Source organism: Odocoileus virginianus, chromosome 16 (genome assembly GCF_023699985.2).
Source record: "Odocoileus virginianus isolate 20LAN1187 ecotype Illinois chromosome 16, Ovbor_1.2, whole genome shotgun sequence".
In the NCBI taxonomy this organism is placed as follows: Eukaryota; Metazoa; Chordata; class Mammalia; order Artiodactyla; family Cervidae; genus Odocoileus; species Odocoileus virginianus.
This window is the reverse complement of record NC_069689.1, coordinates 55,469,109-55,482,829: the sequence shown is the minus strand read 5'-3', so window position 1 is coordinate 55,482,829 and position 13,721 is coordinate 55,469,109. Positions and strand designations below refer to the sequence as shown.

General features: G+C 49.9%; 1 protein-coding gene across 2 annotated transcripts in view; it reads left to right on the top strand.

Moving 5' to 3' along the window:
* Positions 1–13,721, top strand: part of CEMIP (cell migration inducing hyaluronidase 1) — a 160,766-nt gene that overhangs the window by 130,817 nt on the left and 16,228 nt on the right. For both annotated transcript variants that reach the window (XM_070478230.1, XM_020897777.2), the window contains exons 17-22: positions 1,871–1,956; positions 2,971–3,102; positions 4,313–4,348; positions 4,429–4,584; positions 7,940–8,120; positions 9,382–9,597. In XM_070478230.1, the coding sequence (XP_070334331.1) occupies positions 1,871–1,956; positions 2,971–3,102; positions 4,313–4,348; positions 4,429–4,584; positions 7,940–8,120; positions 9,382–9,597 (807 nt within the window). The remainder of the gene's footprint in view (positions 1–1,870; positions 1,957–2,970; positions 3,103–4,312; positions 4,349–4,428; positions 4,585–7,939; positions 8,121–9,381; positions 9,598–13,721) is intronic.

The window sequence follows — 13,721 nt, the reverse complement described above, 5'->3', positions numbered from 1 at the left end:
AAAGAGTTTATTTACTTAGCAAATAAACAACAACAACAACAGTTCTGTGAGTCCAGCCCCAAACGAGGTGCTGGGGAAGGGACTGGGATCTCAAGGGTGCCCAGGACCCCCAACAAGGACAACATCAAGACCAGACTCATGGTCATGCAGGAATGGAGCCTGGGAGTGGGGCTGGGACCAGAGGTGCTGTGATGGGGATGGAGGTGGCCTTGGGGATGCAGGGACAGCGTCCGTGGAAGAAAGAGTCTGGAATGTCAAGGCTGGTCTTCTGGTCCTCTTCCTGGAGGTGCCGACGGAGGAAACTGAGACCCTTAGCAGGGAACGGATGCATTCAGGGTCAAAAAAAGAGATTCAACTAGAGAGAAGTGTAAAGAAATAATCTCAGAACAGCCCTGTGCTTCCACCTGGGAGGTGGGGTAGGGAAAGTGGTCCTGAGAGGAGGGCTAGGCCGTGTGGGCAGAGGGCAGTGTCTTGTGGCCCGGGGCAGTGTCACGTCCTAGAAGCCAAGAAAGACGAGCTTCCCTGGCCCAAGGGTGGAGGCAGGGAGGGTAACAGTGCCACCTGGACAGAGGTGAGGGAATTAGCACAAGCTCCAGGTGGGTTTTTCGGAGGCTGCTGCGGGCCTGGGAGAGCCATCTCTCTGCAGAGCAGGCTTAGGGGCCACATCTCTGTGGGAGAAGAGGGGCTGTGGAGAGACAACTGTTGGCCGCTTGTCACGACCCCTTCCTAGAGAAGCCTCCCCGTGAGTGGAGGCTGGGCCACACAGGACCCTGGTGTTTGGGGAGGTTAGAAAGGAGAGGAATACTCGAGGGAGGATGGTAGCCAGGACTCCTGGGCACAGAGGAAGGGACAGGCCCTGAGGAAGTTGGCAGGGAGGGAAGGGGACAGAGAAGACCCTAGAGCTGGATGGATTCTGAGGCCTGAGCCAGGAGGAGCCCTGCACATGGCGTGGGCGCCCATACCAACGTGAGCACTGACCCCATGTCCCCATGTGAGGGCTCTGCCCCTGGGCTCTTCACCTGGCCTGTCTTATTTGGTCCTCACAGCAGGACCCTAATGTCATCAGCCAACTGAAGCCCCAGAGGTGATGGGATTTACCCAAGGTCACACTTATGAAGGACGTGCTAAGGATGGAGCCCCGCTTCTCCTGACTTACTCACCTCCCCACCGCTTAATTACATGCCAGCTGAAGATCACAGTAGCCAGCGTCCTCAGTTGTATAAAGAGGAGATGATGTAGTCAAACCTTCCTAACAGGCCGAGGGAATCCAGCCCTGAGGGTGGACTGAACAGAGCTACCCTGGACAGCCTTGTTCGGTTGCCTAGACTCACACTCACCTGTGGCTGACAAAGTGGACACCTTGGGGGCCAAATAAGAAAGTGAGATTTTTTTTTCCTTGAGTCAGGCAAAAACTGAGACAAAACTGGGGGAGGATCAAAGACCCCTGCTCCAAGGTAAAGACAAAGCATAAGCTCAGCATTTTCTTTGCATCATTGCAGACACATTTCCCAAGATAGCATGTCTATTGTCTTTAATTTGGAACCTGGGCTTATAACTGCCCAAAGCAGTGTGAGTTCTGATAATGGACTTAGCTGTATGTCCTTGGACAAGATATTTAACCCCATCTAAACCTCAGCATCCTCATCTATACCTCAGAGACAACACCTTATTCCAGATTTGACTTGAGCCATGCAGAACAATCCATGTTCTTCACTTCCCTCACTGCAGACCCCCCATCTCTATTAATACATTCTGAGAGCAAAGCTAGTTTTACTAGAGCATTCAAGAGTATACCATGAGGCTGGGTATGAGAAGATGCCTGCAGCCTGTGGTCCACAATAATGTGTCCCTAAATGTCCCCTCTCCCCAGGCTGGCATGATCATAGACAACGGGGTCAAAACCACCCAGGCCTCTGCCAAAGACAAGCGGCCCTTCCTCTCCATCATCTCTGCCAGGTAATCAACCTTGGGGAGTCCATGCACTCCATGGGGAACTCTAGACTCAGCCCTATTCCCTTTATTCACTCATTCATTCATCCTTTAAGTATCTTTTGGCATGTTCTGTGTCCTGTGCATGGAGCTTGCTGCTGGGGTTACTTTATGGGAAAACCTGAGTGAGGCCAAATCTGAGTCAGGGTCAAGGCTTCAGCAGTTGTAAGGAAAAAGAAATTTCAAGAGGTTTCTAGAAAAATCAGCAAAATCCAATACCTGCTTTTCAGTAAGTTGGCAGGGCTGGGACATAAAAGGTGAAGAGAAGAGAAAAGAAGGGAGGAATTTTGCCATCAATTTAATAGGCAGAAACATTGAGGTTGTACCTATACATACATCTGGAGCTCAGCCCAAGGCTAGGAGCTGCTTTTAAAATATGCTGTTCAAACCTCCAGATAGTTAGGAAAATCAGTACCTTTTAAACAGACCAAGGTGCTTGGTCTCTGTCAAGAGTAGGCAACACCAGTGACATGATCCTCCCAGTGGAAGACTTTTGCTGGCCTCGATGTCAGGAACATCCAGGCTCAGTGCTCCATTTGGTGGCTAAAATGTTGCAACCCAGAAAAGGCACAAGGTCAAGGTTACTCCCTGGGGAGTAGACAGCAGGGCATCTCAGACTCCCCTTCCCCGTCTGCATCAAGTGCCAGGGTTAGGACTGGCAGTCTGAACTTTCTCCAGGGCTTTGACCCCACCTTAGGGCCAGGGTTGGGGGAGCAGTCCTCAAGGCGATGATGAGCAAGAGAAGCGACTTGTCTATAGGCTGAACGGGGCTGGTGCCTGAAGAGAAGACCTCTGACTTTGACATCAGGCTCAGAAGGCTCATTGCAGAGCCCAGCATGGGCGGATTGATTGCTCTTTAGCCCGAGTCTTCTGGGCACCGTAAGCAGAGAGAAGCTCACCACCACCCAGAAGGGCAGTCAGTTCAAGAGGACCCCTTCCCCAACAACTCGGTCACCTGTGCCTCCCCACTGTGTGTTCCAGATACAGCCCCCACCAGGACGCCGACCCACTGAAGCCCCGGGAGCCAGCCATCATCAAACACTTTACTGCCTACAAGAACCAAGATCACGGGGCCTGGCTGCGTGGCGGGGACGTGTGGTTGGACAGCTGCAAGTGAGTGAGGCATGGGCACAGTATGGAGACCATGTTCCTCCCCACCTCCCCCGGGTGGGAGACAGGCACAAGCAAGACAGAAGAGTCCAGACAGACCAATGTTTGACCTTCTGGTTGCCCAGCCAGGCAGGGACACGGAAGGGCAGCAGGAAGTGACCCAGAAAGCCTGCTAGAGGCAGCACGTGGCTTCTGTCCACCATCTCAGTGGCTGTGGGTCATAACTGCCCCCAAATAGTCACTGGGCTTGGCTCTAGGTCACAAAGTCAGTCGTATCACCAGTCACCTGGAGGAAGGAAGGAAGAAGGAAACAGAACATTCCAGGCACCTCCTGTGTGCTGGACCCCTAGTCGCATTTATTTCTTACCATGTTTCTCAGAGATATAAACCCTCATGTCCATCTAGACATGGTACGCCGACTCTGTTGAGTGTATTTCCTGCAAGGTGAGCAGTTGAACTGGAACTTGAAATAGCAGCACATCAGACTTCAACCCCAGAGGAAGAAGACAGGGACCCCGAGCTCTGATAGAAGGTCCCCATGGACAGCTATGGCCACACTGGACAAGAACCAGAGGGACAGGCAGCTGAGTTGGGGTTTCCTCTAAAGGAGAAGTGGAAAATGTCCTCCTGGTCTGCCTTTGGTGTTAAAAGTCGGAGACCATGGACTTCCCTGGTGTTCCAGGGGTTAAGACTCTGCCTTGCAATGCATGGAACATGGCTTTGACCCCTGGTCAGGGAACTAAGATCTCACATGCCGCTTGGCAAAATAAAAGGGACACCAGAAATTATATGTGGGAAATAAGTGTATTTCCCCATTTTATTGTGATTGATTTAAAGGAGACATGGGCTTCCCTGATGGTGCTAGTGGTAATGAACCCACCTGCCAAAGCAGGAGACTTGAGAGATGTGCATTTGATCCCTAGGTCAGAAAGGTCCCCTGAAGGAGGGCATGGCTACCCACTCAAGTATTCTTGCCTGGAGAATCCCATGGACAGAGGAGGCCAGCAGGCTGCAGTCCATGGAGTCACAAAGAGTCAGATAGAACTGAGCATATGAACACACACACACATCCAGAGGAGAAGGAATTACAGTGAGGACTTCACTGAAAATGCGCACGTGGGACATTGAACAGGCTTAGATGCATGATAGCTCCTCTCTTTTATGTGTGTTAAGTCTGAGATGCTCTTGTCTGACTGTCTGCTCTTGTCCCCAGGTTTGCTGACAATGGCATCGGCCTGACCTTAGCCAGGTAAGAGCAGTGGTCATCGCCCCTGACCCCTGTGGGATGCTGTCTCCAGACATCTCATCTCAGACACCTTCTCTCTGCAGTGGTGGAACCTTCCCCTATGATGATGGCTCTAAGCAGGAGATCAAGAACAGCTTGTTTGTCGGCGAGAGTGGCAACGTTGGCACAGAGATGATGGACAACAGGATCTGGGGTCCTGGTGGCTTGGACCACAGTGGAAGGACCCTCCCCATAGGCCAGTAGGTTTGCAAGCATGGCAGCTTCCTTGTTCTGCCTGTTGTTCAGTCATGAAGTTGTGTCTGATTCTTTGCGACCTCATGTACTACAGCACGCCAGGCTCTCTTATCCTTCCCTATCTCCTGGAGTTTGCTCAGACTCACATCCATTGAGTTGGTGATGCCATCCAACCACCTCATTCTCTGTTGCCCCCTTCTCCTTCTGCCTTCAATCTTTCCCAGCATCAGGGTCTTTTTCCAGTGAATCAGTTCATCATGTCAAGTGGCCAAAGTATTGGAGCTTCAGCATCAGTTCTTCCAATGAATATTCAGGGTTGATTTCCTTTAAGATTGACTGATTTGATCTCCCTGCTGTCCAAGGGACTTGTGGCTTAACCTAAATGACAGCAGTGGAAGGAAAGATGCTAGTATGTGATCTCTACCTGTTGACTGTGAATTCCTCTGTCCTCTACTGGTCAGAGAAATCATGGAAACAATTGCAATTAACCAGCAGAGGGGTGAAATCTAGAATGAGAGAGAGAGAAGTCAAAAAACTGTTGAAAGGGAGTCAACAGCAGGGCACAGCTGTCAAAACATATAATGTGGTTCTGAGCCACGTCCATGGGAATTTAGTCTCCAGGATGGGTGACCCTGGCTTCCTTTCTCCTTGTACAGCCCACTCACTTGGAGCATCTCACCCACCCCTGACAGAGGTGTGAGGATAGTCAGCCCTAAGCACTTGAAGGGGAGTAACCCAGAGGGCCATACAGCCCAGAGTCACGTCACATGGAGATGGGGGTCTTCAAGCAGAAGATGGGACCAGACTTGGGGAAACAGCACGGGAGATGCTGTCACACAACCTGCCATGCACTTAGAAGATGAAACTCACCCTATGTGTGCCTAAGGGTCAGAATTGGTTTTGTGCGGGAAAGAATTTTCTAGCCATCAGGTCTGTTAAACAGCAGAGTAGCACGCCTGTCCTGGGGAGGGGGTCAGAGGCTCTCTATCGCTGGATGATAACCAGGTGGTGGGGCGGCTGGGGGCGGTGGTGACTTGGAGAGGTGATGAGCTAGCAGAGCAGAGGGACTCGCTTAATTCCTCGGAAAGCTGCAGGCTGAGTCAGCGGTGAGAATAGTGTTTCTGCTCAGATGTGAAATCAAGCCAGAGAGGAAGCCGCTGAGCCACAAGCAGCAGAAGGCTAAGATCAACCCTTCCTGCCCTGCCCCCAAGCCTTCTCCTCTTTCTCAGGAACTTATCCTTCCTGCTCCTACAGGTGGGACCCAGGCCTAAGCCTCCAGCCCTAGAGGGATGGGCATCTTTGTAAAGATTGTGAGGACCGACCCACAGTCTCCTTGGGCACGAGCGATCTAGGAGCCCTTGTTTCTGTTTAGCCTAAGAGATGTAGCAATCCCTTCAGATCATTTTTATGAGCAACTCTGGGTCTGTGTATTTGAGTTTCCACACTGAGGGTTCCCAGCCTCCCAGGGCCATAATGTCCTGATGACTTCCAGAGGTGAGTTTGTTTATGGAGGCCTGACAGCTTGGTCAGACTTAGGCAGGTTCCTCCAACTATGTTTGAGAGCAGGAGCCCAGGACAGTGCGGACCGAATTGTGGGGGATCCCTTCTGTATAGGCCTGGGTTGGGGTCCCAGCATAAAGTAAGCTCACAGTTTAAATATAGAGCTAGTCAGAATGGGCTGCCCCTAAAATACCTTAAATGGAAAAATGCACGGAGCTGCTCCATGAGAACACAATTCAAGGCGATGTCATTAATCAATTACAAATAGAAAGATACAGAAATTCCAGAAGTCCTTGGCATACAGTGTCCTGAAGGCGTGTTGCCAAGACTGGCATGACCAGGCCCTTCCTTGGGGGAACATGTATGGATGAGGGGAGCCCAGCTCTGGAGATGGGGACAGCTGATATGTGGCCTCTCCCCATGGACAGACCCCCTTTTCTGCTTTGTTTTCCTTCCTTCTGCCCTTCCTTCTTTATGTTTACCATGGAAAGAGAGGGTCCTGGCCCAAAATAGTTGTTGCTGTTGTTTAGTTGCTCAGTCATGTCCCACTCTTTGCAGCCCCATGGACTGTAGCCCACCAGCCTCCTCTCTCCATGGGATTTATCAGACAAGAATACTGGAGTGTGTTGCCATTCCCTTCTCCAGGGGATCTTTCCCTCCCAGGGCTCGAACCCATGTCTCCTGCATTGGCATGTGGATTTTTTACCACTGAGCCACCAGGGAAGACCCCCTGAAGTAGAGATACCAGTAAAAACATAAAAATCAGGCTTGAAGAATGAGCAAGTCTAGATTCAGGGCCAGGCCCAAGATGGATCAGCTCAGCCATCACAACCCTGTGTTTTCCACACCCTGTTCAGGAGTCTGTGGCAGAGGAGAGTGGCATCTTGTGTCCCACTGCTGGACCAGAGGCAGAATTTCTGAGTCACTAGTTCTCCCACAGCCTCTCCTACCTCCAGCTCCAAGCCTTTTGCCTTTTGCTCCATCTTCCCCTGCCTCCTGGGCACCAGGGCTTTCTTGAGGTCCTCTGCCAATTCACAGGCTTGTCCTCCCCGTGGGTCCTGCCCTCCCTTCTAAGGGTGCTGGAAACATCACATTGAAGTTACTCTTCCATTTCACTATCACCTTCCATTTGGTGTCCTCCCTCTCCCTTGTTTCCCAAACCCAGCATGCTGTCCATCAAAAGGCTTACTCACAGAGAGGAAACTCATCTGGGTCTTAATCTAATTAAATTGTTATAGCAACTAAGACTAAGGGGATAATGACTAGTGGCTGTACTCTCCTGAGGGACATGATATTAATATTGGCACTCTCCAAGAATACTCACCATATTTATCTGATGACTCTTGATAGGATGGAAAGATTTGGGGAAATGTCTGTACAGAACATCCCCCAAACCTCAAGCCAACAATTAGACATCCATCCATCCATCTAATAATTCATCCAGCAATCAGTTATTCTTGTGTACTGGTGGCTCAACAGTAAAGAATCTGCCTGGCCATGCAGGAGATGTGGGTTCCATGCCTGTGTCAGGAAGATCGCATGGAGAAGAGAATGGCTCCTTACTCCAGTATTCTTGCCTGGAGAATCCCATGGACAGACGAGCCTGGTGGCCTATATAGTCCATGGAGTCATAAAGAGTCAGATACAACTGAGCACAGATGCATGCATACTGTACCCGTAAATGCTTTCTTAGTGAATGAATTAATGAATCAATCATGTTATGTTATAGGGGCAGTTTTGGGAGGTGGAGTAGGAATGAGGAATGATTTACCCATCATTACCATCCACCTTGGAGGGTGCAAAAAACATGGCGGCACCACATGGCCATCACCCTGACAGCTGACTCCCTTCACTCCACAGGAATTTTCCCATCCGAGGCATTCAGTTCTATGACGGCCCCATCAACATCCAGAACTGTACTTTCCGCAAGTTCGCAGCCCTGGAGGGCCGGCACACCAGCGCCCTGGCCTTCCGTCTGAACAATGCCTGGCAGAGCTGCCCCCACAACAATGTTACCAATATTGCCTTTGAGGATGTCCCGGTGAGTGGGCCTCCCCCTGACCCGGGGCGGGCTCCGAGAAAACCCAGACTCGGCCAGTGATTCACGAGTCCCTGGGGGCCTGGAATCTGAGCTGTTGACACCACCACAGGGGTTGAACATCCTCCTCCGAGCAGGTCGGGCCACGTCTTAGGTCTGTCTGCAGCCAAACTGGAAAAGTACAAGCAGAGGTTGCCCCACAGGTCAAGTCTGGGTGAATGCCCGCCTGCCCTCAGCCTGCTCAAAACCCACCCAAGCCTTGGCAAGAACTTTCCGCTGCCCTCAGAGTTCTGAGGCTCTGTTCCTCCAAGGTTCTTGGGTTCAACTTCTGGAGTTTGGTGACTGGGCCACTTCAGTTGGCACAATTAATCTAAAAAAAAACACAAAAAAACAGCAGTTTCCGAAGGAATCTTTGCAGAAGAAGCTCTGTTTAATCTCTCCCAGAGACTGAAACATAAACAGGGCCCTCCTGGCCCTGGATGGCAGCAAATTAGGAGCCAGGGGTGAGGTGGTCAGGATGGAGGGCTACCCCTGAGACTGGCAGGTCCAGGGCTCCGGGTACATTTTCTCTGGGTTACAGCATTCCCAGACCTCCCCCCTCCTCCTCCTGCTCCTGCCCTTTGCCTGTCTGCCCAGTTCCTGGCAGCTGAGGGAAAAGATGTGAAACTCAAGTTACTTAATTTCTTTACTCAGGCCATTGGAGGCCTGAAAGAGGTCAGTCATGGAACTCTCCAAGGGCTCATGTTGAAAGACTGCCTTCCTACACCACAGTGTACACTCACACACACACTCACCCACACACACTCACATACACATCCTCGCGTCACACATGTCCACCTGACGTGTGTGCATGTTTGTTATATATATGTAATACTTTCTCATGCAAACACTCACCACCACCTCAATCTCATTTCCTCTCTGTCTCTGTCACACACACACTCTGCCCACCTCCCTGCCCCATGCAGCCTTTTGAGCCACGTGTCATGGTATTCTCTGGGGCTGCACACAGCAGCCAGCCCTCCAGTGAGTAGAGGCCAAAACCGCATGCTGGGCCTGGGGGTCGAAGCACAGCAGATATCTGGTTGTCTTTCTGGCTCCATCTGAAGAGTCAGCCATGTGGTTTCCTGCACTGCCCCAGAGCCTCTCTGCTTTGGCTGGTTGGTAGCATCAGCAGAAATCAGGAACTTCACCCTGGCCCGCCGATGGCCACTACCCTCCACCCTCCACCTTCTGGTCCAGCCTCACTTTCCTGGTTTCTGTTTAGATTACTTCCAGAGTTTTCTTCGGGGAGCCCGGGCCCTGGTTCAACCAGCTGGACATGGACGGGGATAAGACATCAGTGTTCCATGATGTGGACGGCTCTGTGTCCGAGTACCCCGGCTCCTACCTCACTAAGGATGACAACTGGCTGGTCCGGCACCCAGACTGCATCAACGTTCCAGACTGGAGAGGGGCCATCTGCAGCGGGCGCTATGCACAGGTGGGTGGGGATGCGGGGTGCGCCTCCTCGGGGTCACTGTCATCTACTCGTGGGATGAGCATTGAGCCAGGCCAGAAAGAGACATGGGCTTCTTCTTTTTGAAAAAAACATTTTATTTATGTATTTGTTTTTGGCTGTGCTGGGTCTCTGTTGCTGTACACAGCTTTTCTCTAGTTGCGGCGAGCAGGGGCTGCTCTCTAGCTGCGGTGCCCAGGCTTCTCACTGTGGTGGCTTCTCGTGTTGAGGAGCACGGGCTCCAGAGTGCAGGCTTCAGTGGTTGTGGCGCACAGGCTTAGTTCTTCCGGGATATTCCCGGACCAGGGGTCAAACTCGTGTGCCCTGCTTTGGCAGGCAGATTCTTTACCACTGAGCCACTACGAAAGCCCCATAGGCTTCTTCTGTATCTTGTTTAAAAATTTTATCAGAGTACAGTCACTTTACAGTGTCATCTTAGCTTCTGACATACAGCAGAGTGAGTCACTGTACGTATACACATATCCCCTCTTTTTTAGATTTTCTTCCCATTTTAGTCACTACAGAGCATCAAATAGAGCCCCCTGTGCTTACAGTAGGTTCTCATTAGTTATCTATTTTATACATAGTCTCAATAGTTATCTATTTTATACATAGTCTCAATAGTTATCTATTTTATACATAGTGTATATATGTCAATCCCACTCTCCCAATTCATCACCAAAAAATCTACAAATAATAAATGCTGAAGAGGGTATGGAGAAAAGGGAACCCTCTTGCTCTGTTGGTGGGAATGTAAATTGGTACAGCCACTAAGAGAACAGTATGGAGGTTCCTCAAAAAACTAAAAATAGAACTACTGTATGACCCAGAAGTCCCACTCCTGGGCATATAAGTGGAGAAAACCATAATTCAAAAAGATATATGCACCCCAATGTTCATTGCAGCACTATTTACAATAGTCAGGACATGGAAGCAATCTAAGTGTCCACCAACAGAGGAATGGATAAAGAAGACATGATACATATACACAATTAAAGAATACTCAGTCATAAAGAAGAATGAAATTGTGCCATTCTTTATTCTTTTTTATTTTTATTTTTTCTCCTCACCCAATAGGATTTCCAAAAAGCCCAAGTGAAAACACTTTGTAAGCAGAGGTCAGGCTCCTGCACTTACTGTGTGACCTTGGGCAAGTTATCTAAACTCCTGAAGCCTCTGTTTTCTTATATATAAAATCAGGAAAATAGTTGAACTCTCTTAGTGAGCATGTAAGTGCCTCATCAGTCCTCTCCACCAGAGATATAATACAGTCACATGAGCTCAAATGTTCCAGGAGTTACGTTAAAAAGGAAAAATAAACGAGTAAAATCTATTCTAATAATAGACTCTATTTAACTCAATATATTCAAAATGCTATCATCTCAACATGTAATCAGCATAAAAAATAATTAATGAGGCATTTTACATTCATTTTTTTTCCTGTCCCAAGTCTTCAAAATTCTCTGCATATTTTATGCTTGTAGCCCATTCAGTTTGCATTCAAATTTTCTACAGTTAAAGTCAAAGCTAGTCCTACCAAAACAATACAGCTGTGTTTCAGGGAAAACTCTCTTATACCACTTTTGAAATTTAAATTAATTAAAGTGAAATTTAAAATCTGGGGCCTCAGCCACACTGCCCACATTTCCAGTGCCCAGTGGCCACATGGGCAGCAGACAAGGAAAGTGCCGGTCGTGTGAAAATATCGGTGACTACATTGATGTTATGCAGAGGAATAACCAGGACTGGATGAGCAGAAAGAATGAGTCCCCACGGAAACAAAGAGCTGTATGATGAGGAGGGTGGTAAGCCTGGAGGCCCCAGTGGGGTAGGAACACGTAGGAATGAGGAAGTCTTCACCACCACCACAGAGGCAGGCAGTTATCACCACTGTGGACGTCAGCATCCAGGGCGTTAGAAGAGAGCTAAGGGGGGACTTCCTAGAGGTCTGGTGGTGAACACTCTGCACTCTCACTGCCAAGGGCCCGGGTTCATTCCCTGGTCGGGGAACTAAAATCAAAAAAGAAAGAAACGAGAAGTGCTAAAGGTGATAAGGTGGCTTGACATCCTGGGAGAGACAGGGCAGGGAGCTAGGTAAAGGGCCATAGTGGGGCGAGGGGCCCTGGGGGCAGGGCTGTGCTGGGAACAGATGCCCGCAGAGGCAGGAGGGGCTGGCGTGGCAGGAGGCGCTGGCGTAGCAGGAGAAGGGCACAGAGGAAGAAGGGGCCAGGATCAGGGAGGTCCAGGGCATTTCTTTCCGCAGTAGAAGGGGAGGTGATGCACTGAAAGGGTAGACAGTGGGCCTGAGCCGGGGGTCTGCAGAGAGCGATCAGGCTGGAAAGAGGTGCCGCAGAGACTGGGAAATGCTGACAGAGGCATGTGGAAGGAGTGTCAGGCCATGCTACAAACCCAGTGGAGACGGCTAATGGAGCCTGGAGGGGCACCCCGCTCCCCATTGCGAGACTTCCTCAGGCCCACCCCAGCGCCCTGCAGGGGAGGCGGACCCGGGGAATCATCCAGGCCGAGGGGCTGCTGCGTATGTGGGCAGGACAAGGGGTCTGACGCTCCGGGAGTGAGCAGGTGATGTCATGGTCCAGGGCAGCTCAGAAGGGAAGTGTGGTTTGAAGGGAGCTGATGAACGGGAGTCATGACCCACATAATTAAAGGGTGACCAGACCCTTAGGCCTTGCAGCCACACTCTGAAAGTGAGAGTATCCCTGATTCAGTGCCAAGACATCCCATGTGGAGGGAGCCTTGATCTTGAGCTTCCTTCCCACCCTTTCTTCCCGATACGTTGCTCATCTTCTGTGGAAAAGGGCTGACCGAGCTTGGAGGTTATCGGAATGCACTACTGGTTAATTGCTATTAATATTCTCCTTTCCAGAGATGGTGGGGTGCATTGAGAGAGTAGCGTTAAAACATATACACTACCATATGTAAAAGAGATAGCCAGTGGGAATTTGCAGTTTCATGCAGGGAGCTCAACCCGGTACTCTGTGACAACCTAGAGGGGAGGGGTGGGCTGGGACACAGGAGGGAGGTTTAAGAGAGGGGACATACGTATACCTATAGCTGATCCATATTGATGTGTGACAGAAACCATCACAATGTCATAAAGCAATTATCCTCCAATTAAAAATAAATTAAAAACATTAAAGGATGGGAAAAGAACATGTAAACACTAAAAAATAATAATGATAATATCCTTCCTCCACTTTACAGCTTACCACAGGCTTTAAGATGCAATACCTTTAAATGCTTAGACTCACGGCAACTCCATTAGGACAGGGTTGAAGTTCATCTTCCCATTTTTCATGTGATACAAGCAGAAAGGAAGAGAACTCCTTCTTTCCAAAGGCACAATGTTACTGAATCTTGATGTGATGTTTCCTCTTGGCCACAGCCACAGGGATGTCACCTGATGAATATGGGACAGATCCTAAAACAGGACACGGTGTTTTATTTTATTTCTTGGCTGTACTGGATCTTTGTCGCAGCATGTAGTCTTTCTCTAGTTGTGCACAGGGGCTTCTCTAGTTGCAGAGCACGGGCTCCAGAGCATGAAGGTTGGGTAGCTGTGGGGCATTGGCTTAGTTGTTTTGTGCCATGTGGGATTTTATTTCCCCAATAGGGGATCAGACCTGTATCACCTGCATTGGAAGGTAGATTCTTCGCCACTAGGCCACCAGGGGAGTTCTGGATATGGTGTTGTTTGTTTTTTAATGGGTTTTTAAAATTGAGGTATATAGTTGATTTGGGGGCTTCTCAGGTGGCTCAGGGAGAAGGAAATGGCAACCCACTCCAGTATTCTTGCCTGGGGTATCCCATGGACAGAGGAGCCTGGTGAGCTACAGACCATAGGGTCGTGAGAGTCAGATACAACTTAATGACTAAACCACTACCACCCACCAGGTGGCTCAGTGATTGAAAAAAAAAATATTCCTGCCAGTGCAGGAGACTCAGGTTCAATCCCTGGATCGGGAAGATCCCCTGGAGAAGGAAATAGCAACCTACTCCAGTATTCTTGCCTGGGAAATCCCATGGACAGAGGAGCCTGGTGGGCTACAGTCCATGGGGTCACAAAAGAGTTCGACACAACTTAGCGACTA